The 27,403-nt window shown below is 32.9% G+C and overlaps 4 protein-coding genes and 1 non-coding gene across 5 annotated transcripts; all 5 read right to left on the bottom strand.

Moving 5' to 3' along the window:
* Window positions 1–784: 784 nt before the first annotated feature.
* Window positions 785–2,161, bottom strand: LOC122578446 (geranylgeranyl pyrophosphate synthase, chloroplastic-like). The gene has a single exon (XM_043750414.1). The coding sequence runs from the start codon at window positions 1,998–2,000 to the stop codon at window positions 909–911; it is 1,092 nt and encodes a 363-aa protein (XP_043606349.1). The 5' UTR covers window positions 2,001–2,161; the 3' UTR covers window positions 785–908.
* Window positions 2,162–5,243: 3,082 nt separating this feature from the next.
* On the bottom strand, window positions 5,244–5,325 carry TRNAS-AGA. Its single transcript has one exon. It is a non-coding gene; the product is annotated as a tRNA-Ser (tRNA).
* Window positions 5,326–7,087: 1,762 nt separating this feature from the next.
* On the bottom strand, window positions 7,088–15,020 carry LOC122578444 (aminopeptidase P1). Its single transcript, XM_043750413.1, has 16 exons — window positions 14,810–15,020; window positions 14,641–14,704; window positions 12,754–12,893; window positions 12,375–12,659; window positions 12,126–12,248; window positions 11,804–12,055; window positions 11,560–11,646; window positions 9,708–9,775; window positions 9,508–9,571; window positions 9,221–9,355; window positions 9,055–9,135; window positions 8,892–8,946; window positions 8,573–8,677; window positions 8,374–8,442; window positions 7,498–7,622; window positions 7,088–7,362 (listed from the first exon to the last, which is right to left on the bottom strand). Exons 1-16 carry the CDS (start codon window positions 14,900–14,902, stop codon window positions 7,201–7,203), a joined length of 1,908 nt encoding a protein of 635 aa, XP_043606348.1. The 5' UTR covers window positions 14,903–15,020; the 3' UTR covers window positions 7,088–7,200.
* A 392-nt stretch (window positions 15,021–15,412) lies between these two features.
* Window positions 15,413–17,085, bottom strand: LOC122610180 (protein ALP1-like). The gene is made up of 2 exons (XM_043783172.1): window positions 16,998–17,085; window positions 15,413–16,686 (listed from the first exon to the last, which is right to left on the bottom strand). The coding sequence occupies exons 1-2, from the start codon at window positions 17,083–17,085 to the stop codon at window positions 15,413–15,415; spliced, it is 1,362 nt and encodes a 453-aa protein (XP_043639107.1).
* A 5,498-nt stretch (window positions 17,086–22,583) lies between these two features.
* On the bottom strand, window positions 22,584–25,189 carry LOC122578767 (probable NAD(P)H dehydrogenase (quinone) FQR1-like 2). Its single transcript, XM_043750798.1, has 2 exons — window positions 24,544–25,189; window positions 22,584–22,971 (listed from the first exon to the last, which is right to left on the bottom strand). The coding sequence occupies exons 1-2, from the start codon at window positions 25,071–25,073 to the stop codon at window positions 22,743–22,745; spliced, it is 759 nt and encodes a 252-aa protein (XP_043606733.1). The 5' UTR covers window positions 25,074–25,189; the 3' UTR covers window positions 22,584–22,742.
* Window positions 25,190–27,403: the final 2,214 nt, after the last annotated feature.

Genomic DNA, 27,403 nt, shown 5'->3' on the forward strand with positions numbered 1-27,403 from the left:
TTGAGGTCCTTCTCCAATCCTCCACCCTCGGACCTCACCATTGGTTGTTTCCTTGGAACCATTAGGCACTTCTCAAAAGGATCATCCACCACATTTCTGCCTTGCGTGATCTCCATAACGAGACAGATCACTACTTATTTATCCATTCTAGTTTTGTAGACAAGAGTAGGTTGCTTAATGTAGTAATCTTAAGTCTTAACTTATTGTTGGTATTTTGATAGCATTAGCATATTCCTTATTCTAAAACAAGACTCCATCTCTCCATTTGGCAGCAAAATATATAAAAGCAATGAGTTTTCGGTGGCAATCAAATAACAAAATGGTCTAGTTTCAAGTTTCAATATTTAAACTTGTTTCCTTTGTATGTTCTTCTTTTCTCCATCTCTAATGGTAAAGCTTTTTGTAAAAAACTTTTTGAAAAAAGCTTTTAATCAAGTTGGTGCTTCAATGGTTAAAATCATAAAAAAGTCTTTAAGGTAGTATTTAATAACAAAATTAGGAAGAAAGAAAGTGTTAGATTCTTTCAAAGACTTAGAGATTGTCAAGCTTTTGATAAAAAGCTTTTTACTCAAATGGAAAAAAAGTTATGCAAAAGCTTTTTTGAATAGTAAAAAGCTTTAGAAAAAGTTTCATTGGAGATGCTCTAACGCTTGTTACTATTCATATATATCAGTAAAAGCTTTTGAATGTTAAAAAAAAAGATACTCGTATATAGTTTTAAAGGATTGGATTTTTCTTAATTGCAATCCAATAGTCCAATTATACCATCACAAACACCCAATAATAGTATCTTATAACATTGTCAATTCAAATCATTAATTAACACTATGTCATTACACATTTTGAAATTGACATTGACAAATCAAACATCTCAACAATTACAACCAATACAACAACTTTATATATGATCAATTTTCCCTATATGCAATATAATTAGCAAGTGCAATCAACGGCTGTGCCTTCCGTTGATCAAACTCAACCAACTGTTCTTTCGCTTCCTTATTCAATCTCTCAGCAAACTCCCTCGATTTTTCTAGTCCTAACAACTTAGGATACGTAGTTTTATCCGTCAACAAATCTTTACCCGCGGTTTTCCCCAATTCTTCCGAAGATTTTGTCACGTCAAGAATATCATCAACCACTTGAAACAATAACCCAATCGACCTCGCGAATTTTCTCAACTTTTCAACTTCTTGATCCGTACCACCTCCCAAAACCGCACCAATAACCACCGAGGCTTCAAGTAAAGCCGCGGTTTTGTGCAAATGAATAAACTCCAATTGGTCTAACCCGACATCTTGTCCTTCAGAACATATATCCACTACTTGACCCGCAACCAACCCTTCCGACCCGACACATTTAGCTAACTCAGCTATAGACCGAAGGACTCGGTCTATAGATACACCTTGTGTCGCTGTTGCTATATGTTCGAATGAAAATGACAACAAAGCATCTCCGCTTAAAATCGCGATTTCTTCACCGTACACAATATGATTTGTTGGTTTTCCGCGACGAAAATCGTCGTTATCCATACACGGAAGATCATCATGCATTAAAGACATAGTGTGAATCATTTCGACAGCACATGCGGCAGGCATCGCGGTTGCCTCGGTTCCTCCGACAAGTTCGCAGGCTGCAATACATAACATTGGTCTAACACGTTTCCCACCTGCGAGTAATGAATACCGCATGGATTCGTGGATTTTTGTCGGGTTTCTTAACGGAACGGCGTCGTTTAAGGCTTTGTTTACCGAATTTGCCTTTTCTATCATGTAAGAATTGAAATCGAATGGTGTTTCGAAATGGGTTTTTTCGAACTTGTTTTCTGGTGGATTTGATTGTTGTTGTTGTTTGGTTAAAACTGAAGAGATTGTAGTGAATGAAGAGGAAGATGAACGGGTTGGGAAAATGGGTTGACCTTTTCGGGTCGGGTAAAGTGAGGTTCTGTTAGATCTGGTGGGGGCTCCATAGAACAAATTTGTGGGATTTGCAAGACTCATTTTTGTTCACTTTTAGTATGTGGGTGTGGTTTTCTAAAAAAATTTATTTAAAGGAAAAAAAGTGCTTTTTGAGGAAAAAAAAAGGATGTGCTAAAAATGGAGGAAATTTGGGGGTGTTATTGTAGAGAATACTATCCACTGTGATGGTTTGTTGTGATGATATGAAGGTTTGGGTTTGATGACTCAATTTTATAAGCAGACAAGAGAAATTGTCTTTTTGTGAAGGAATCTTATTGGGTATTTATAGGGGAAAATGAAAGAATATATTGATTGAATAATGTTGAGTATAATATATGATATATAATAGGCGCATGGTATCCCGACCATTATTTTGGTAACCCGACTTGATTATTAATGACAGAGGGCCCGCTTTTTACTCTATCATATATATCATTATAAACATGAGGGCCCACACTTTTTGGTTGGGATACCAAAAAATATGGTTGGGATACTAAGGGTGATATAATATTATTAATTAATTAAAGCATGAATTAATAATGGAAAATAATAAATCCTTTTAACCAAATAACCTAATAATCCTCTTAATACATTAAGAAGGTGACATGTGGTATCCACTAATCCTCTTTTCTAATCCTGCCTCCTGATGTTTCCATGTGTCATCATCTCATGATTAAGAAGATTATTAGGTTATCTGGTTAAAAAAATTAATCATTTCTCATTAATAATTGTATAATTACTTTTGTTTTCTTTGTGAACAGCTACAAAACTTGCATGATATTATTGGTTCATACTTGTATAGATTAAGTGTCTCGTTTTATTGACTTTAAGAAATGTGATTCACGTGCCTCTTTTTCTATACATGTTATTAACGACGGTTGACATGTTTAAGGTTTATTGAGTTCATTTTCTGGGTTTCATCAGAAAAAATGTTTAATTTCGAACCAAGAATTTTTTAAAGTTAAAACCAACATTACTAGTGATATATTAATAATTGAATTAAAATCAAAAATTTAAAATTCAAAAAAAATATATGAATCTTAAACTTTGATTTTGATCCAAAGTTTAGATACCTTTAATTTTACCTTTCAACTTTAGAGAATCATAATCCTAAATTTTGTTTGTTTGAGTTTGGGTTATTAAAAAATGTAATAAATTCTTTAGTTATAAACCAATGAAATTATTGGGTATTGGATGAGTGTGTGGGTGTAGAAATAAAGTTTTGGGGCCCAAATGAAAACTTGATAAATTAAAATACAGTATAATCTTTATAAATTAATATCTTAATAAAAATTAATAATTTATTTGATCCTAACTTAAAAGAAATATTGTAAAAAAAATACACGCTAAATTAATAACTTGTTAAATTAATAAAATATTTTAGTCACTATTAATTTATAGAGGCTTCACTGTATGTAATTCTATTCATTTGGTTATAACTCTATCCTTTCGATTAATTAAATAACTATAAATTAAAATATAGTTCTATCTAAAATTAATAAAACTGTTAATTTAGTTAATATAAACATTGTAAATTATTTATATATTAATAATTTTGTATATTAATATGAATCATATATATCAACCATTAACTTTTAAGTTTTAGGATGGATTGTACACATACACATATTAGAAGGGTACTCACACGATGTAGTGTGATAAACAATCACTTTTTTGGACTTTTTTTTTAAAGTTAGTATCGATTCAGACGTTCCGGAGACAATTTTAACCAGCGATTTGCTGCACCTCCAACCCCCTTTTCATGGAAAATACCTTGAGATAAGAAACCCAAGACTCGAACCCGAGCCCTTGGGGAAAACTCATCCCCGGGGCCACATAGTGAATTTAAAAGATATCCGTCCTGAAAACAAATTTTAAAAACTTGTAATATAATAATTTTAATAACTCAAAGTTTAATTTATTTCTTTGAACATTCAATGAAAACTATATTTCTGTAATAAAATATCATGTAATTACTAACGTAATAACTTATTATGTTAAGTCTGTAGTTAGACTATTCACATAGACTCTTGAAAATAATATACGTAACATATTATCAGTTATTTATTATTTTTATTGAAGATTTTATTCATTTCTTTTCAATAGGTTGCATATAACATGTCATATTACTTTTTCAACTATTAAACTATTAACTATATGTATATGTATTAGTCAACAATGACCAATCTAGCTAGTCAGAGACATTCTCGAATTTTACCTAAAATCTTGAGTTTGATCTTCATGATAGACAAACTTTAAATTTTTCCTTCTGAATACTTGTAACGGCTCATGGTTAACATCTTCTTGTCTATGATATATGCAAGATTTCATTATCATACATTGAAGTTTCCTTAATTTCGTATTCCGAGCGAATGTTACAAGAAAAGAAAACTACATGTATTAATCATTATATTATTTTTGTTTTAAAAAGTAAAACAACAATAAAATAAAACAATCCTTATATACTACAACAAAAAAGATTTAATCTGCTGATTGCGAGTACACTATACTAACATCACATTATAAAATCACTTAACAATAGTTGAATATCTAAAACATCACATTATAAAATCACTTAACAATAGTTGAATATTTAAAACATTTTCAATTTCATAACTATCTCATGACTCATCATTTATACCACTAGTCCTCTCAAAGACGAGTGAGACAACGAATTGAAAAGTTGAGGACGAGTCACACCTAACACTGTGGACTTGTTTTTGGTTGAAGGATGGTTGTGTAACGGATGAAGAATAAGGGTATAGCGACCCCTCTTAATGGTTTGATTCAGAGACATTTTTCAGGATTGGGTCAATACTCTTAATATATCATAATTATACGAGATGCTATATCAATAAAAAAAAGATAAAAAAAAAACCTTTTACAAACTCATATATCAAATTATGTGGACCAATTATATGTAACACTTTTTTCTCTTTCTTCATTCTCACTCTTTACTTTATTAGTGACAAATCAATTTATAAAATTTTCTTCATTCTCTCTTTATTGTAAACAAAATTTGTTGACAAAATGACAAATCAATTTGTAAAATTTTGTTTGTAATTAATTTGTGTAGATAGCATTTCTCATTATCATATTTTTGGTTCATTATCTTCCTAAAGTTTTAAGCCAAATTTTTTTTTTTAAAGAATTGTCTTTTTATTAATCCTATATTACAACTTCTAAGCCAAATTTTCCCCCTTTATGTTATAATTTTCTGGATCCGGTCTAAAATTGTGCTGCAAAACATTTACTGGTAGCCTTAATTGTGAAATAAATGAAAAACGTGGACGGCAGGATTCGAACCTGCGCGGGCAAAGCCCACATGATTTCTAGTCATGCCCGATAACCACTCCGGCACGTCCACTTATGTTGAATCCTTTTCACTTAAGCTGGTATTAATCCTACAATAATAATTATTACCTTTCAACAAACCGCCAATAGATTTTTGACAAATAACTTATATTCTATTTGTAGATTGCACTCGGTGAACATGGTAGTATAATTGCATTCATGTCTAACATGTTTGTAGTGAAGAATTTTATATTATGGATCCCGATTTTTACCAAGACACGGAAATAGGAATAGTTATCTGTTTATTTGATACTTAATTACCGGAGCGTTTTAATATGGAGCTTTTTCTTTTAATCTAAAGCATCAAAATCTTTTAATCAAATGCGTGTTTTAAGTACTTTTAAAGTGAAACAAGTGTTTTTACCAGGTAGAAGCTCCAAAAAGTTTGCTACTAAATATACCCTACATGCCTAACTAATTGGCATCCGATATTGCATATAACTGTGATAATGTATACAAAAGTGAGTTAAACATTAGAAATAAGATAGTTGATAAGAAAAGATATTCAGATTGATCGATCGAGAGCTATGAATGACTTGTATAACGATTTACAATTCATTTTTCAAGATCTACTCTTGGTTTCGATTCATCTTCAATATTGGGAAAGCGCGTGCTTAAACCCCGACGTTATGGTACCAGTACCCTACATGAGAAACAAGTTAAGAGAAAAGATGAAAACAAACTCAATACACTCAAGTAGTGACTTGGATAATTGATTCACTTAATATTGGGATATAATTCAACAACTTAATAGAGAAACTTTTGTTTATTGTTTAATTTATATTACTTAAAGTCTTAATACATATTAATTTTTAATTGTTAATAATACATTATTATGTAACTTTCTTGTGTGGAATTAGGAGAAAATGATGGTACTTCCAGTCAAAACCATTGAAGGTTCAAGACTGCAAGTAATGAGGTATAGCGTATATGTATATATAGCATACCATTACATTTGTAATTATTTTTTAAACTTTAACTATAAATGATAAGGATTTAATTAATAATAAAGAAAAGTAACGTTTTAGGATCTAGATAATGTTGAAGAATCAAGACTATTTTGGCTGCTGTTGGGACTTGAGACGTAGAACGATAATCTTTTGACAAACTTTCTTTTAGGTATTAACAACAAAATATTTGGTCTTTTTTACCTACTTGTTTTTAATATTTTATCATTTCGGCATATTATCAGAATACCTTGTTGTCATTTGATCCATAAGGTTACATTTGGATAAGATACCTTGTTTGTCTTTTTGAACACTTATGTTTAGTGTTTTGTTATAATCACCATTCGGCAAATTATCAAGATGTCTGTTTCGTATCGCAGATTGTATATGTATTTATATAACTTATTTGCCGTTGGTTAGGAATCCTAAAGTATATATCACTCGATTTGAAAGCTTTGTTTTTGACTTATTTGTATAACTTTCATGAAGCTTTAAATTTGAATCATCTGATTATGACATTTCAGAATTTAAAAGCTTTGTTTTTTTTTTTTTTATAAATGTTATTGGGTTCCGATTTTGGATAAAATAATAATATTTGGAATCAGGAAAATGCGTTTTGATCTTGGATGAATTTATAATAGGTCAAATCCATATAATCTATCCAAGTAACACCCCTACTTTAATTAGATAAAGTACGGGTAAGAACTTGTTCTATATAGGTTTGGAAGAAGTATCAACGCATGGTGTCGATTAGCCTTTTTTTAATTTCAAAAAAAAAAAAAAAGAGAGAAGAAGAAGCCAGATTTAAGCTTCTTAAAAAAAGCAATGTCAAGTGTTAATTTCTGGTACCTTATTAAAAGTTTATCAACATATGAATAAGGATATACTGTAACATGGTTTACTTCAGTCTTATTAAAATATCGGAAATAAAACAAAGTGAATTAAGCAGCAATAGGCTCAGTAGCTTGATTGAGCCACGCCTTCTCGGATTCATCGAGATATGGTGCCAGGATCTCTCTACATTTCGCATGATAGCTATTCACCCATTTTATTTCTTCAGGCAGAAGAAGGCTCGCATCTATTAACTTTGTCTGATACGGTGCCTGTAAAGATATAATCATATCAACCCAAAACTAAATCAGTCTTTGCATTACAACATTTCGTTTTAAGCAAAATCTTTGGATAAATAGAACATGTAAACATAAAATAAAAGGGAATATGAGACTAAGACGACTTACCCATGTTATGTGCTCGAATTCCAAGTAACCTTTGTTAGCAAAGTTAAATTGTGTTGCGGACTCCTTGATTATAAGCACATTTTCTAATCTTATACCAAATTTGCCATCTTCATAGTAACCAGGTTCTGAAAACAATATCCAAGCATAATAAAATCTCAAAATAGGAATAATCCAATATTTTTATGAAGATATTTAACATACAGGTGGCAGTATGAACTATGGAGTGACAATTTGACTTACTTTTTGGTCCATAAATGTAAGAACTATTATCTAAATTACTAGTGTATCAAATTTAATTACAATAAATACTTACACCAATAATAATCTTAAATTGATGTAAAGTGGTTTAAGAGGTTATATGAAATATATAAAACCTTTTGAACTCAACCTAGATGGACCCATTCATATGCAAAGGGGTTATAATTGCTACCTCTACTATTCATATAAGATGTAGCATAGTAAAGTATTTGTTTTCTTTATAAATTCTTTTAGTAGTATTTTAGTATACTCAATATCTACAAGCCATTTATATAGACCAAGGAAAAGACACCGAAAATATTGTCATCAATATGAGCATTGTTTTGACTAAATTTGTCAACAACTCAAGGCTCCTCTCTAAACATGAGCATTTTGACTTGAGTATAAGTAACCTATGATGGTTATAAAGGGAAAAAAGGTAGCTGTATTTTGATAGCCCGTAGCTATATCTTTCCGTAGAAAGTATACTATGGGGCTCTGATTCGTTGGTATATTTCTCTTCGGATGATTTTGCAAGAGCAAATACAGTAAAGAAATGGCAAAGCTAAAAAACCAAGACAACATCACAAATAAAGAAGGAATAAAACAATAGACTGGAAGTGAAGAAGCAATACGTACCATCTGTTACAGTCATTGAAGCTTGCAGCGGGACGCTCAAACCAGGTCTAAAACTAATTGAATGTGGCCCTGTTCATTGAGCATATATAAAACTAATATTAAGAACAAAATAAAACATGTTTGATTTTCATCTTCAATTAGAATAATTTTGTGTGTGTGTGTGTGTGTGTATTCAGACAGATTAGGTATCCCGACTTGCCTTCATGCACATTTAAGTAAGACCCTATCCCATGACCAGTTCCATGTCTATAATCAAGACCATATGACCATAGTGGAACTCGAGCAAGAACGTCAAGAGCATGACCTGATTCAGTGCACTGTCAATTAGTACAGGTTTTAGATGCAAGATATAAAAGTGCTATGCTAATGCCGAAGAGAACAATATATAGGATCATCATCATACTTAATATAACATACTGAGCAACCTGAATGGCATTTATGGATACCTCAAGATGGCACTATGTGATAGAATTTGGAGAATTAAAATTGACAAAAGAGAATAATACAGTTGATTTTACCTGTTGTTCCATTAGGAAAACGTGCATTACCCAAAGCAAAGTGACCCTTAAGAACCTGCTTGAAGTTAGAAATTGAATTAAAATCCAAACAACATACGAAGATCACAAAACATTATAAAAAAACAATTAAAGCCCGACAAATCAAGAGTTAAGCCGAACATACTGCAGTAAAACATTTTTTTTCATGTTCGGTAGGCTTTCCAAAGTGAACAGTCCGAGTTATATCCGTTGTCCCATCCAGATACTGTAAAGAATGATAATATATTTGGTGAAATATACACATTTACAAAATGAAAGCAATAAATTCTGTATGAAAGCGGTAAGAAGACCTGAGCTCCGGAGTCACAAAGATACATGCTATTTGGATCAAGCTCAGCGCATGTTTTAGCTTCCGGTTCATAGTGAATAACTGCCCCATTTGGACCAACTGATGAGATAGTAGGGAAGCTCAACCCTCTGAAGTGCTACAAGTATATAAAAGAAAATCTAAGAAGCTAAAACGGCATGTGAACTTAATAAACTACAATACATGATTAGTTCAAATTAAAATTATGAAAGAGACCATATGAACCATAAAATAATTTACACGCCATCAGAATTTGAAAAAGTAACTAACCTCTTTCGCTGCACGGAACTCCGCTAGCTTCTCACTTACCGACACTTCTGTCAGTTTCACATCTCTGCTATGGCAACATCAACAAACAATTACAGTTAAGAAAGTATAAACCTACAAGCAGGAACCCTGTATGTGAACTTTCACTGAACTATACAGATAACAGAATAACCATGTTTACAACTAACATGATAAAAACCTACGATTGCTTTGTAGAATTTTGGCTCTCTGATTCCTTGAAGTAACCCGAAGCACCATAGATTTCCTGCATCTGCACATTTGCAGAAAGGCATCGATCAACTCAGATAGAAACAAAAAACAAATCATGATAACTCGCATTTTGCAATTAAAGAGACTAAATTATGCATCGGTTTAACAAGACTATGATACGAATCAAGAAGCCCATTGGGTTGGGCCGCACATAAAAAGACAGGGAGGGCCGCATAATATTATTATTATTAGTTATCATTATTATTAATCTAGTGTTCTTAGATACTTAGGGCCGCTGGGGCATTAATCTAGAAAACGGTGCTACTGGAGCTTATCCAGATTATCTTTAATTACAACAGCCGACTTCAATCGGTTTAGCTTTTGTCTATTATCTTCTGTTCTTGTTCTATTTACTTGTTTTGTCTTGTTCTTGTTATGTTACTTGTTATTGTTAGTTGTGTACGGGTTTGTGGTGAACTTCTGTCCAGAATTCAGTTGGTATTCATCAATTGGTACCAGAGCCGTCTTTCTTGCAACCTGTTCATCTGACAAAAAATCACTATTCATCTCGTTACTGTTCATCCAGGAAAAAAATCAGCATGGAATCCGCATTGGAGAAGATTATGGAAATTAGCCAGGAAGTTACTCTTAAAGAGTATTGTGATTCGTTTCTGATCTTATTCGATCAGGTTAACAATCTGAAAGAGATTTCTGAAATCCAAGGGTATATACTAATTCATATGTGATTTAATACCTCAAATTACGGAAATTTTTCCTGAATAGCATCAATATAGCTGCTCTAAGGTGACAAATGTGATTTCATTGGCTTCAACAATTGATTCTAATGGCTTGCAAAATTCTTTTTCTCCATTTGATCCTACTTTTTTTACAAAAAAGATATGGAGTTTGATATCAAAAAGGAACAGAACAAAGCTGTTTTTACGGCTAGTGTTGAAGGTGTGGAAGACATTGAAGTTACAAAATCACATGATCAAGAAATTAAGGAGCACGGGAAGGAAACCAAAGTGATTGTTAGGCCAACAGTGGCAGAAGATTGCTATGAAGTGTCACGGCGGCGGTTGTGTGACAAAAAACAGAAATCAGGACTTGGATCAGAATCATGTCATAAATATTGCTTTTGAGAGTCAGAAACATGCTGCCACGGATGTTGTTTTTCTGAAACAACAGTCATCGGAGCAGATATTTGGTTGCAAAGGCACTGGAAGGGAAGGTTTAAAACTGGTGGTGGAGGATCATCTCAGAGATAACGAGACTAATGGCAATCATCTTGTTTCACATAATCACATGGTAACGGAAGGCTGAAGATTGAAGATGACTACCCATGGGATCTCGGATTTACTCAAGGCCATTTTTTTTAACGAAACACATTGAAGACAAGGCGTTTTTGCGGGCGGGAGTAATGATGGTGATCAAGATGCCCATTTGGTTGGGCTGCATATAAGAAGACAAAGAGGGCCCCAGCCCCATAATATTATTATTATTAATTTGGTATCTTGCGCACCAACATAGAGCAAGTTGTCATCTTGGCATTAGGCCACCATTTTGATGGTGGAAAATAATTAATTGTTCTTAGGAACCTAGGGCCACTGGGGCATTAATCCAGATAACGGGTCTACTGAAGCTTATTCGGATTATCTTTAACTGCAGCAGCCAACTTCAATCGGTTTAGCTTTTGTTTATTATCTTCTGTTCTTGTTCTGTTACTTGTTGCTGTTACTTGTGTGCGTGTTTGCGGTGAATTTGTGTCCAGAATTCAGTTAATATTCATTAGTCTACAAGGTAACATAACTAATCCTTCTATCTGAAACTACTCTGAACACGTACCTGTTTATCTAGCCATGCAAAGTATTGCACAATAGCTGCACCATCCCGAATATGGGCATTTTTTAGCCCATCCATCTCTACAGAATTCTAAAAAAAGAATCAAAGATTTAGCTACCTACCAGTTATCTCTAAAGAACATAAATATAGTTATATAGACTCACAACAGGACACATAATAATAAACCGGGATGCTGAAAACGGGAAACAAAACCTATTATTGCTATAGAGACGACAAGATCAGATACCTTTAAGGATTTTGGCAGGGCCAAAGGTGACTGTTGCAGGAGGACCTGCTCGGGGTTTAATTTCGAATACAAAGAATAGCAGCATCGAGGATCAACCCAAATCTTATGGCTATCATCCTCTGTTTCATGTGTACCATTTGATTGTGTTTCCGTTGCTGACATTAGCTTATTCGATCCAAGCAATGCTACATCAGAACTTACCGCACTGTACTCTTTTACTATGATATTATTTTCCTCCATATAGGATTTGACCTGCAGAAAATGAACATTTTCATCTGGCTAATTCAGAAATAAAAGGAAACTAGATTATAAATGAACTTACCTCCGAAGACAACTTTCTTTCGTCTACATAAAAGAAAGCTGATTTTGTTGTTACCAAGGCAAATGCATGAACAACAGGAGAATAAGACACATCACCACCACGAACATTATATAACCATACAACCTGTTAATTGATCAACTAATAAGCAACAAACATGTAAAAAAGGTAACACGTCTGGGCTGAAAGTATCACAAATTCACAATAACAAGTATTGTCGAGCACGAATCATTATAAAGTTATAAACATTACCTCATCGAGTGTTGTAATTATAATTCCACGGGCTTTTTCCTTTTTAAGATAGTCTCGCAAATCCTTTAGCTTGTCTGAAACTGAACGACCAGAAAACTTTAGAGGATGTACAGTAACGAGGTTGAATTGAGGCTGTGGTTGATCTTTCCAAACTTCGTCAACCAAGTTTGTGGTTGTGGGAACTAAACTTTGTTGCTTTTTTGCGAACAAAGTTTTCCATTTCTGTGCAGTTTCTACTGATATACACCAAAAATCAATCCCAATAGCTGATTCTTGAGGTAAACACTGATACAGATGATGTGAATTAGCTCAAACACGCTAATAATTAAGAGCAAACAACAAGATTTTATAGTTAGTATTCGTTCAATGGTCTTCTTACAAGAGATATCCATTGATCTACAGATGGGTCTTCTCCCATACGCATAAGCCTCCACTGTTTACTTAATTGTTTTTCTGCCTGCAAAAAGTACCGTCCATCCGTCCAAAGGAGTGCTTCATCCTTTGTTACAAGTGCCAAACCTAAGTAAGTTCATAACCAGAAAACCAGTAAGCACGTGTAATTAATAATTAATAGCGCCACGTGACCGCTATCATAACTATTTAATATATTCATCAAAGCATCTTGCTTTAAATAAATACAATAAGTAAATCAAGTTTATCCTTAGAAACAAAGTGTTTAACCTATAAAATAGCAACGTACTTTCACTTTTATCTCAATGTAGGCAACGAACCCTTAAAAATACCAATGAAGTTATTGAACTTGTTTGTATGTACTAACATCAACTAAGCATTACTTTTGCCGGAAATATTGGAGCAATGCCTATGGGGCAATGACGTGGCAGATGCTGCATTGGCTGCCTCGGAACCAAATATGAGAGTATAACAACTACTTTGAAACTAATGTCGTTAATAAAAACAACTACTTTGATAGAATATTCTTAACAAATATTACAATGCGTTTCTGGTTCACATAATGTTTTTGGAAGGAATGGAATCTGTCAAAAGAACTGGAAATTAATTTGAAGGTATTTTTTTTTTTTTTTGATGATTCAAGTGACGAACAGAATGAAATTCCTTTCCCCACCCAAAGGAATGGAGATTCCATCAAATGAGGGAATCTTTACATTCCAACAGAAATGGGATTCCTCCATCTTCGGGCAACCAAACACAATAAAGAATGAAATTCCATTCCAATTCATTATATTCCATCAACATTTACGAATCAAACGCAACTTCAATGCCAACCGATAGCCGGTGTCACAATGACTACATCTAAACAAATTTTCAATGACTACATTAGTATATGTATTTTTTCGGGTTTGTAAAGTTGCTATTCTATAGCTTAAATCCTTGAAACAAAGTACCTAATGGTAATCAGGTAATGTTAAGTTATTAAAACACACATTACTACATGTTCACATCATTAAGAAAACACAATTTCTTGGTACCTCGAATACAATTTGGTAACTATTCTATACTATTATACTAATAAACCCAAAACACTACAAAAAATTAGTCATTTCTACACAATTTCAAAAAGTGCATAATATTTTGCTGAATCGTTCACTTAAAAATGTGTACAAATAGTCTACTTTAAAAAGTGCGAAAAAGCTACAAGCTTCACATTTAAAAGTGTGAAGAAAAAATGTTCACACTAATAAGTGTGTACAAAAATTTATACTTTATGCACTTATAAGTGTGGAGTTCATTCTTCGCGAGTGATTTCTACGCACTTGCGTATAGATAACCCATGAAGAAATGATTTCTCAGTGCGTAGAAATCACCTGCGAAGAAAATGATTTATACATTTAAAGGCGCGTACAAATCTAATATTGTACACACTTATTAGTGTGCAAAACATTTTTCTTCACACTTTTAATTGAGAAACTTGTAACTTTTTTTGCACTTTCTAATGTAAACTATTTGTACACATTTCTAAGTGCGAACAACTTAATGAAATTTCACGCATTTTTTAAAGAGTGCGTAGAAAAAGTGCGTACATACAACAAATTTGTTGTAGTTAAAAATACATATATGTAAAATGGAACCGCCAGCGAACATACAATAAACAATGTGATGATTATGTAACCCATTGAATTAACTTATATCAAAGTCAACTTCAATCTATCTACAAAAAAAAAAAAAAAAAAAAAGAAAAAAAAGAACAAACTTAAATCTAGTCTAATTTAATCTAATGTAATACAATACAATAAATATATAATTACAGAGAAAGACTAAGAAGGAAAAGAGTAAGATATATATATACCAGCACTGCCAGTAAATCCAGAAACGAAAGCACGCCTTTTGTCTCTAGCAGATACATACTCACTCTGTATATATATATATATATATATAGCATTATGATCATCATTAATCATCAATTAATCATAAATAAAAATAAAAATTATTATTAGAAGTAGAAATAAATTACAAACCTGATGATAATCTTCAGAAGGAACAACAAGGGCATCAAGAGGAGGAGTGTGTGACGCCATTAAAGATCTCAAAGCAGATAAAGTATCCGCCATTTTTTTTTTCTTTGATTGAATGATCGATCGGGAACAGCAGAAGAAGAAGCTGTTTTGTTACGTTACGACTTTCTTGTTTATCTTATTATCAGTTCTGAGTTAATAATGATAGTTTGTGTGTAATTTCAGTTGGGGTTTGAGTTTTTGTCGGACTCGATAACGTATACACCATTTTATTTTGTTTTTCTTGTTAGGGGAGGGAGCCGGAGAGCTCAACCTCACAACCCTCAATTTTATCTAATCAAATTACACCATTTTATTTTAACTCTTCAATTTTTTTTCAACATTTTTTCAATCTTTTTTTAGTGGCATCCGTAACTCCCAACATTTTCTTCACTTTTTAATAATTTATTTTTAACTTTATAAACTTTACATAACTAACCCTTTTTAATATAAACTAATCAAATATATAAGGAAAACACATACATTTCATTTAGATATTAAAAATTTAAAGATACAAAACATAAAATAAAATAAAACCACATACATTTTATTACGAAATATAAAAAACTAAATAAATAAATCGGCAATCGGTGTTGGTTGAGCCGTCGGGTCATCGAGGTGGGATAAATTTTGTCTCCCAACGTACTCTGTAAGATCATATCGAAGACGATGATGAACTTCTTCATCTTCTATCTCATCCACAGCATCGTGGTTATAAACCACTTGAACTCCCCTATCTACAATACGAACCGGTGATATTGCCCTTCCATCATCCTTTATAATCATGTTGTGCAATATAATACACGCGTGCACAATGTTAGTAATCTTGTCGACCGTCATCGCTCGCATTGGCCGATTCAAAATCCCCCATTTTCCTTTCAAAACACCAAACGCTTGCTCCACATCCTTTCTTGCCGATTCTTGAACTTTCTTGAACTTCTTGTCATTTGTTTCAGTCGGATATGGCATTGCCTTGACATGAGTCGCCCACCTAAAATAGATTCCATCGGTATGATAGTATCCCCGTTTATAACAACGGTCGTTTACGGTAAAAGACGAGTCAGGAGCCGTCGAATTTCGCTCCCTCATATACAAAGTCGATTGCATCAAGACATTGATATCGTTGAGCGACCCTGGAAGACCAAAAAAAGCATGCCAAATCCACAAGTCTTGTGAAGCAACGGCTTCAAGCGTAACTGTTGGGTATGGATGATCACCTCTCTTGTATTGTCCCTTCAACCCTTTGGGACAATTTCTCCAAACAAAATGCGTACAATCAAGACTTCCTAGCATTCCCGGAATCTTGTGTCTCCGTTCATGCGCTTCATACAACCGGGCAACATCATGACTAATCGGCCTACGTAAGTACTCGTCACGATATAACTCGATGACTGCGCTGCAAAAATGATCAAGACTTTCGCAAGAAGTTCTTGCTGCCATGCACAAGTAGTCATCAAAGTTATCTTGAGGGTTGCCCGTTCCGAGCTGTTCCACCGCGGATGTGCATTTTTGTATGGCAGCTAAACTCTTTCTCCCCGACCGATCTATACGTTGTTGAAAGTAAACGAACCGTTGCTCAATATCAGCAACAATCTTCAAAAACAACCTTTGACTCATTCGAAATCTTTCACCAAACCAAACCGGGCCAAACTTTGGGTTTTCAACAAAGTAGTCACGCATAAGCATTTCGTGAGCTCGTTCCCGAAACCGCTCAATGGAGGCGCGGGTTTCGGTTGAGCTTGCCGTGTCGTCTTCAACCGCGTCAAGAACACTTTGCAAAAATGGTAGGCTACTACCCGTGGATAAATTTGGAAACGGCAAAGGAATTGAAAATTCTGAAGCTGAAGAAATTGTTTCGGACGACGATGATGATGAAGATGATGAAGATGATGGATCCATATAATGAAAATATGTTAATATTTGTGTTTAAAATGAGAAATATAGAGTAAAAATGGTGTTTGGTTGTGATTTTGGTGTAATAGGTTCGGCCCTTTATACAGAAATTTAAAAAAAAAAAAAGTTTGCCAGACTAGTCACAAATGGTCCTTGGAGCATCTTAATTGGCACCGACAATCCCTTTAACGGTCAAATGACCGTTTGAAAAGTTTCACAAATGGTCCCTGTCTTCTTCAACTCTTTGCGAGATACATACTCGCCGGCTTTATCTTGCGCCCATCTCCCCTCACCGGCAACCGAAGCTCACTCCATCTCGCGAGCTCGCCGCCAACTCTCTCCTCCATCTCGCTCCGGCTCCCTCCCCCCTTAGCTGCCCTAAAATATACTATCTCCATCCCATTTTAAGTAGGTGTTTGGTAGGAGGGAATCATAGAGAATGAAAATGTAATAGAGAATGGAAATAGTAAGAAAGAGAATGAGTATTTGGAAAGAGAATGGATTCCATTGTTTGGTACCCACAGAAAATGAATATATATAAAAAATAAAATTTTAAATAATAATACATTTATTACATATAACATCTTAAAAAAATTTTTTTTTTCTTTTCCATTCTCACCCATTCTCTACAATTTGTAGAGAATGGAGAGAATGAAATTGATTCTCCTTTCTCCTTTATCATTCCCTTTCTTCGTCGCAAACAAACAAGGGAAGTCTTTCTCATTTCCTTTCTCTCCTTTCCATTCCATCATACCAAACACCCCCTTAAGTGTCTAGTTTGACTTTCAAAGTCTTTTTCTTTAAACTTTGACCGTAGTTATCATTGGTTGTGTTATACAACATTTGGTATTAAATATATAAATGAATTGAGTTTTTGATGTATTTTTCAATAATATAAGCTTCATCAACTATTATAAAATACATACAAAAATATTTATGGTCAAAGTTAAAAGAAAAAAGACTTTGAAAATCAAACCATAACATTTAAAATGAGACGGAGGGGGTAAAACTTTCATATAAAAATGTTAATTAAAATTTTAAATTTGAGAAAATTATATTTTTGTTCCTCAAAGCAGCGGGTAAACACGCTGACTTTTGGTTCAATCCTTATTTCATACAAAGGTCAAATGTCCTTTTCCACCATTTAGGTAGAATCTGGAAGCAACATATATACCTTGATAAAGGTAAGGTCTTCTTACATCACATCTTCCACATACACCGTCGAGGTATTGGGCCCAAGACGGAAGTGAGCAGTTTCTTGCTTTCTTTTATATTTTTGGTCTCTCAACTATCAATATTTTGAGTTATTGCTTTTAAGTGAAAAATTACAATTTTTTCTCTGAATAAGTCAATTTATTCAGTTGACACTTCACGACTAAATGTTGTCTAATTAGCATATTAACCCATCACATGACAAACACGTGAAGATATTAGCGTCTTTTTACCTTTATGATCAAAAAGTTAAAAATTAAGCTATTTGAGAGACGAAAAGTGTATTTAACTCTTTAAAACGAGTTTTATATAATTCTATTTCTTTAAAGATTTAGTAGCAGATAAGATATTTTTAATCATCAAGACTCGTCTAAAGTAAAAGGTAACAAACATTTTTTCTACAATCAAATGGCCGTAGGCTCACACTATCTGCTTATTTTTATAGCAAATATAATTCCTTAAAATTGAAGTGATTTCCACATAAACTTTCCATGGATCATTAGAAGCGCATTTTGTTGTAAATCACAATCACAATACCCTCACACTTTTTAAAATATTTTGTCCTGCGTTCACTGGCTCACTGCTCAAGCTGAGATTCAAATGACAAATGCACATATTCACTGCATGTGAGCTTGTCCATCATATATGGAATTTTGTTATATCTTAGTGCCACTTGTCTTTGTTTTACGTATTCTCTATGATCTTCTTTTAAGTTTCAGAAAACAGTAAATTGTACAAAAAGGTATTCAAGTTTGTTAAGTTTTAAATTTAAGGTATTTAAATTTTTTTATTTTTTATAAAAGGTTCTACTTTTCAAAACATAAAATTAAAAATTTTTTTTTGACATTTTTTAATTGCGATTTTTGTTAACATTTCGTATATGGTGAAATCAATAGGGTGTTCAAAAATATCTATATCCGAACCCGCGATCTGATCCGATTTTATCCAAAAATTCTTATATACAAAATCTTGGATAACATATTCGATTTTTAGAATAAAATATTTTGAATTTCAGTACCCAAATTTCAAAAATTTTGACTTTATTAGTTTTGACCTTTAGATATCCTATTTTATTTTTTGTTGACGATTTATTTATTCATGTTGTGTCGGTGGATAAAAAAAAAGGTAGTTCCCGAGGATTTGTAAAATCAGATGTATAAATTTCCCGATTATGGATTTTATTATCCGAATTTGAATCCAAAAAGTTGAATATCTGAAGTTCGGATATCTATGACTTTGAATATTTGAGTTTTAGAATAAAATCATACCGAATTATAGGTTCGGATAAAGATAGTTTTAAACATCCTAGTGGTCTCTCCATGTACGAAAAGTTAACGAAAACTGCGGTTAAAAAATGTCAAAAAAATTATGTTTTGAAAAGTTGAATATCTTTTATTGATCAAAAAAAAGTTGAATACCTTGAATTTAAAAATTAACAAACTTGGATACCTTTTATTGATAAAAAAAAAAAAAAGTTTAATACCTTAAATTTAAAAATTAACAAATTTGGGTAACTTTTTATGCAATTTACCCTTCGTAAAAGATACACTCAAGTGTGAGTAAAATGTATTCTCTGTTACCTTCTTAAGTTTTATGAATACACTCAAGTGTCAACAAACACATAAAGCGATAAATGCAATCATCCTTAGAAAATGTTGGCATATTTGGAAAATTAAAGAATGATTTGTTATTTAGTTGCAAGCCTATTATGCTCAAAGATACTAAGCAAGAAACTAATGCTCAAACCTCTCTTTAGATCAAAAACGTTTTTAGGTTTAGGTCCTTGTCATGGGTGGATTTGTGTAACTTCAATATTTGATTGTTTGATATTATGTTATTTGTAACTTCTCCAGCTTCTTGCTAGTTTTGTTAATCAGATTTGCAGTTTGAAAAGAAAACTTTGATGGCATATCATATAATAAATTTATGTTGGGTGCTTTTTGATTAACTAAAGAGTTCTATAGTGAGTTTTTACTTTGTTTTCTTCAATTAAGTCACGAGCTAAGTGACAAAGTGTATGTACATATATTGTTGGTGAGTTGGTCTTTAATCGTTTATGGTAATTAAACAATGATAATAACAATTAACAAGAACAAAACAACTATCAAATCAAGCAAGACACAAAAAATAAATGTTCAATGACTAAATCCTTCACGATCTAATGCAACGGGTCGAATATTTGGTTTAATTACATGTTAATTACAGTTTGTTATAACTAACACTGTATGAAAACATATTTCATAATATAAGGCCTCAAAAGGACCTCTCACATATCCTCAGATAATGCTTTACAAAGAGGCCATATATTTTAATAATTTGAAACTTCACAAACCCAACATCATAATTAAATTTGATTACACTTGATACATTAATGAATTGACTTAAAACTTTATAACAAGTTTAATACCCTTTTTGTATATAAAAAAGTATAATGACGTTAAAAATCTAAAATTTGAGTACTAAAGTGGTGAATTTCTTACATGTAAACTAGTAGAGTATTCAATTTCTTTTATTTTTCTTAAGAAAAAGAAAATATAATGACTTCTACGGCAAAAAAAATAAAAAAATAAAATGGAACTTTATGAGTGAATTTTAACATAAGTTTCACTAGTAAGATCATTATGAAATACAAAGTTAAGAACACATGCCATCGGAATTTACATCAAGAAAAAAAAAAAGGAACTTTAAGAGTGAATTTTAACATAAGTTTCACTAGTAAGATCATTATGAAATACAAAGTTAAGAACACATGCCATCGGAATTTACATCAAGGGGTCGATTGTTTGATTGCTAAGAACCAACCAGAAAAAATCATGTTGATTTAACCTTTAAAATAAATTTTTTTATAAAATTTGTGTTGATTGGAGAAGGACAAACACTCTTTAGCCCCCTATATTGAAGACACCGAACTTTTAAAATTGTATATATCGACTAATAGAACCATTAGTAGCTATTGAATAGAGTGTTAAGGAAATAGACTTCTTTGATTTGACCCATCGTTTCGATTCCACTTTTTGGTGGGTTATAACTTATAAGATGGTCATTTTCTTTAATTTGTCACTAAAGTCGACTATTTAAACATTATTTTTACAATTTCGACCGAGACAGACAAGTTTGTTGCTTTCTTTAACTTGATGGTCTAGTCGATAAAGTGATGTATTTTCTAATATGAAGTTGCCATTAGATTTAATTTTCGGAAATCTATATGCAATGGCGGATCTTGAAAGTTTTAGCGGTGGTGGCCAAATTTTTTTTTTTCTGTCAGCTTTGTATCTGAGTATTATATTAGGATCACGTTTACTAATTCAGGTCAGGTTAAACAATAATAATAATAATAATAATAATAATAATAATAATAATAATAATAATAATAATCTAAGTTTTCAATTCAAATTACCAATACATAGTTTCTAACAAACAAAAGACTACATATACTTATAAAAATACCAAGACAAAAGGAGTGTTCTAGGCACTAGAGTAATAGAGTTACAAGTTAGTGTTACAATCTTTAAGCTCTTTGAACAAATCTACTATCCAACAACTCATGTATCCGTATATCCAATGTGGCTGTAAACAAATCTACTCGGTAGTAATGTTCAAATGTGACATGAAGATATTTTTACGAGGCCGAAATCGAGTAGGTGTATATGGACCTTTCATATCCGGCATCCCTACTTGATACTTGTTACATAAAAAGGTCACTTCGTCAAGTAAAGAATCAAACTCACTATTTCTGTAATTATTTATACTCACCTTAGTTGTTTGAAACTCAAAAAAAGTACAAAGACAAGGCTAAAACATAAAAATTATTAATGGGCTAAGTGAACCGTAGGGTATAAAGTAAAGTCTATTGGACTATCAATTTCATTAAACATATCAAAAAAAATTAAAAAAATAATCTATGGGGACCAACTTAATATACATAAATTTTTTCGAACGAAATATGCGGTATATTAGCACCACTAATGGAATAAAAGGCGGTGGTCAGGGCCCCATGAGTCCTTATAAAGAACCGCCCTTGTCTACATGTAACATTCTTTGTGCTATCTTTTTCATGAAAATGAAAGAAAGTTAACAAGCTGCACCACTAATTTCTTTTTGCATTAACAAAGATTACATTATCTTTTGACAATTAAACCCAAGCATATCCGATGCGTTACATATCAATACGAATTACGAAATTATAACAAGCTACGAAAATTATTGGAGGGCCAAAAGAACCGTTTATACATATTAAAAAAAAAAGGAAAAGAAAAACACAAGTCTTAACCAAACAAAAATACAAATCCAACGTCTTAGAAATCACTACAAATTCACGCTTTGTGTGTTCCCTTTTTTCAGGTTTCGTCACTGAGGAAAAGTTAAATACAACACAACTCTTTTCTAGTGCACAAAACAAAATACTTTGCAAAGTCTCTAATAACAAAGTACATCATTCAGCTATGTTTTCTTATTACAAGAATTTTCACTTATATTTGTACACGATAATAACTATACTATAAGCCATTCGACGTCCGTACCATATGCATCCAAAACTTTGAGCATCATTTAGGGTTCCTTCATGGCTCGAAAGGAAGCAAACTTTGACGCAACACGTACACAACAAAACACATTGATCTTAACACACGTTATGTAATTGTGTATAGTATGTAACAACAAATAAGAATATACCACAAATGTACATTGTTTTAAGCAATCAAGAGATAAATGAAAATTGGGTAAATCAGAAATCACAAAACACCCAGATCAATACAAAACCACAGTCTGTATAGAACTAAAGAACAAAAGCTGGTTAAGCACGAGCTAGCTTTTTAACCACACCAGCCATATACTTGCCTTGATGTTCAGCAAGTGCCAATTCTGTTTCCGTGGGTTCACGAGTCCCATCGCCAGCAAATACTCCAGCCCCATAAGGCGTGCCCCCGCGGATTGAATCCATTTTGAACATACCTGCCCCGAATGTGTACCCGACTGGAACATAGAGCATCCCATGGTGTGCCAGCTGTGTGATCGCTGTCCAACTGCATACACCAACACAAAGAAAAGGAAAGTAAATAGTTAATGAGACGGAGGCCTTCCAAAACATTATTTGGTTGGCTTTTATAGCATCAACCAAAATAGATTGTTGCCATTATACTATATAGTGTTTGGCCAATGTGTTTCATATCTTGAATTTTTTTTCCACCAGTTCTACCTTATCGCCATAAAAATGAGCAGGCCATAAGAATACCGTCATGCCAAAATAGGTCTCAGGGTGTGGACTATAACAACTATCAACCATGGCAACAAGTTGATTTGCATGTTATTGCATGCTCCTTCGGGACTGAACAGACATTAATTTTTGTTTATCCTTCATAGTTTCCTAAAACGTCTGATATGACGAGATGAGCTTAAACGTCTGATCTCTATATCTATTGATGACAAAGTAAACTACAAAACTGCAAAGCCACCGATATACCAATACTAGTTGAGTTGTGACTTGGCACATAGTAATGACAGGCGCAAGATATCCAAGGCAAATAATAGTTAATTCATGAGGTAGGATAACAAATAGTCCATCTCAGACGCCAGCAATAGTAATAAGCATTAGTGCCAACACTTCTATTAATGGTTTCTTTATCTACAATTTTCGTTGTAAAACAACTAAGTATATAATTAATTAAAAGTCTCTAATCTTCCTATTGATTGATGATGTGCACCTACTCCTTCCTACCAAACTTGTATCCATACTTTAACGAGTAAATGACATCTCAAATCATTAAACGTGTCTTGTCTTTTTCGTTGCAAGCAAACCATCACACAGAGAATTAGTAAACAGTTTTGGGCAAACTGCAAAAGTGCAACAACAAACAATGTAAAACTATTTACATGTTTGAATCATTTAGGATGTTTTTGCATACATACAGATTTCTCTCAATTCCCATTTCCATCTTGTAAGAACATAAAAAAGCGTTTATCATCTTTTGAATACCACCTGAAACTTGAAAAAGCGTTTTCCTTTCCATGTTTAGACAACATAAAAAGCTTTCTAAACCACCCCTTATTTTGTTTGTCCTCCAATTTTCTTACGAAAACTATTTCGAAAAACACCCTGCTATTGCACAATTAAACAACCTCAAAAAGTTCCTCTTTTACCTACATTATACATAATTGAAGTCCTTAAGTTCTCAAAACCCTAACATAAATTAAACAAACTAATAACTAAAATGTAAACGAGTAAAAGGACAGGACAGGGATCCGTGTTCAGGCTCTGAAATACCCTAACCGGTATTCCTGTGGTTGTTTCCTAGGAAAACAAACATATAACTAATCACATTTCATTGTTTCTTTACTGCAAATATACTCTAATCCTCTACGGAAAGTGATTAATCAACCTAACTCATATGCCTAACAATCAACCTAAAACCTTAAGAATTTGACATGTGGATTCCACTTATTCTCTTTCCTAATCTTGCCCCTGATTTTTCTACATGTCATCATCCTATGATTAGGTTGAATTTTAGGCATATAAATTAGGTTGATCTTGCTAACATACATTGCCACATTTCAATTACAATAAAAAAAATATATATATATAAAAAAAAAAAACATACGCCGTCGTTTCTTGTCCGCCGCCCTGAGTTCCAGTACTAACAAAAAAACCAGCAGGTTTTCCAGCAAGTTTCTGTTCTCTCCACAACCCACCAGTCGAATCGAAAAACGCCTTCATTTGGGCAGCCATTGACCCATATCTAGTAGGAAACCCAAACAAAAACCCATCAGCTGATTCCAGCTCATCAACAGACGACATTTCCTTAATCTCATCATCTTTTGACGGCGCCTGCATTTGTCTCAACACCCCATCCGACAATGTTTCCGGCACTCGTAACAACACCGCCGTCACGCCGTCAACCCCATCAACCCCTTTTTTCATCCTGCGTGCGAGTGTCTCCACGTGTCCGTACATTGAGTAAAAAACTATTAATATTTTTAGATTTGGGATTGGGACAATGGTCTCTCTTTCCAGTTCGGTAGATAATTGTTGGACTTCGTTGTTGGTCGGGGAAGAAATTGTGACCGGAGTGTTACCGGTGACCGCCGGTGGCTTTTTCTTGCTGGGAACACAGCCACCGCCTTTGCCCATTTTTTAAGTCAATAAATTAGTAAAGTTATGGGAATTTTTAAAAAAGTTTCTTTTTGGGAGGTTATGTTGAGCGATGAGACTATGAGAATGGACTGGATCCAACATTAGTATATTTTAAATAAAATATACTACTAATAATAAGTTTGAAAATGAAGCATGCTTATGATTATTATGTCTCTCTCGGTTGTTAAGTTGTTGACTTTTTATGGTACAACTGTACAAGGATCTACCCTACGACGTCACATTTCATTTCCTTTATTTTCTTTGGGTGAAGCTAGACTTTCAATAGTAGATCTAACTTGAGTTAACACCTCGGAAGAAGAGGAGGAGACTAGGGTGACGCTTGATATTACCGTATGAGCGTAAAGACGCGGCTAAAAAGACCGCGTGTGCGGGTGCATCTAGTTCATCCAATAAGATAACATATATAGATGACTTTGTCCAGTTAGAGGAGAAGTTAGAGGGTCTTAATAAAGTTGGTAAGGACGGGTGGCATTCGGAAAGCAACAGTTTGATGATCTTGAACAAAAAACAAATGAGATGAAACAAGAAAAACAATATGTTCAAAATATGAAAATGTTGGTTATGGACACATCCCGATTTAATGAAGCCCATAGAGTAGCGTTGGAGGCTATGAAGCAAAAAATCCTCGAAAAACATGGTCTTGCATGATTATTATGTAGTTTTAGTAGTAGTTTTGTAGTTTCACTTTGGTTGTTTTAGTAGTATTAATAAGTTTGGTTATAATTTTAATACTTCTAATAGTATTAGTAAGTTTTAGTAAAATTTATTAGTTATCTCTATTATAAATAAAAAATGATTGTTTTTAAAATATATTTTTAGTAAAAAGTTGATGTGGCAAACTAAAAATTTTCTATACACCTTATTTTTAAAATAGATGATGTCATATAACAAAAGTATTTCTTTTTAATTTAACAATTTTTTTAATTTCTTTTCCTTCCTTTCCAATTTTACCATTTAATTTTCACGTATTATTTTCTCTCACGTATTTTTGACCCGCATCATCTCAGTTCGCAAGTATGGTTCTTTTATTAGTAATTGTACATGCATCTTAATATTGTCGACTCTCCATTTTTTTTAAACCACTTTTATATGTGTACTAATTTAAATATCCAAAAGTTTCAAGTATACAAAATGTATCGGCATTTTGAATCTTTCAAATGATTTTTATGTTCAAAGTTATATTAAATTCAATGATATTAACATCAAAGTTCACCTATTACAAATACTTTTATCTTGTATTTATAATAAAAACATGTTTTTAACTACCCGGATTGCATCCGAGTTGATTAGCTATTGTAAAAATATTATGTAATAGTTTTAGTTGTATAATGATATTAATAAGTCTTTTTAGTTTTATTTAACCAAATTTACATAAAAAGTAGAAAAGAGAAGCTAAAATAGATGTAAAAAAAAAACACCAAAGTTGGCCCACAAAAGAGGGCTTTCTAAAATAGGCTAAACGGAACGAAACGTACATTCCCCTAGGCACGCCCAAAAAACACCGAGAACGCCGGTTACATCGCCCCCAGGGGCGTTCCAGGCGAAAAAAAGTTCTCTCGTTGGTTGGACAACAAAACATGATTATGCTCCGCAACAAACTTAGTTACTTGTCATTCTACTGGGAAAATTTCGTTGAATCTTCTCAATGTTATACGCATGTGGGCCTTGCATTCACATCTTGTGTATCCTCGGTTTCTTGGTATTTTTGTGTAGTCTTTTTTAGACTCTGCTATACCTTCACGATGACAAAAACAATCACGTCTTTTTCTTTCGCCTTTCTTATTCACGAACCTTCCTTTTTGAACAGAAAACCCATTCTTTCTTGCATAATTTTTATAAAATGCAAAAGCCTCTTCTTCCCTTAAAAAACATTGACCAACAAATGGTTCTTCAATGGCATCCTTCTCATGTTGAAAAATTATCATATTTTCTTCAGCAGGAAGCTCGTTGAGATCGAAAAGCATGCGACCATTCATTTTTTTATGTAGTGATTTATGTGAAGGTGGCAACAAGGTTTTTTTTTAATTGAATCTTATGTTAATGGTAAAAGTAAATGGCGGCAGAATATATTAGGTGTATATTAGGAATGAGAAAACAAGATGGACAACTTAAAAAACTTAGAGATAAATACAGTTTATATAGTAAAAAAAGTGGCGGCAGATTAGATAAATAGGAGGCAAAGATTAGAGGGAAAAATTAGGAGAGAATAATTAAAGGGTAATTTGGTAGAAGGTAAAAGACTAAATGAGTTATAGTGATAGTTCCAATAAGAATATTCAACTTATTTAATATATATTATATGTACC

Source organism: Erigeron canadensis, chromosome 8 (genome assembly GCF_010389155.1).
Source record: "Erigeron canadensis isolate Cc75 chromosome 8, C_canadensis_v1, whole genome shotgun sequence".
Lineage (NCBI taxonomy): Eukaryota > Viridiplantae > Streptophyta > Magnoliopsida > Asterales > Asteraceae > Erigeron > Erigeron canadensis.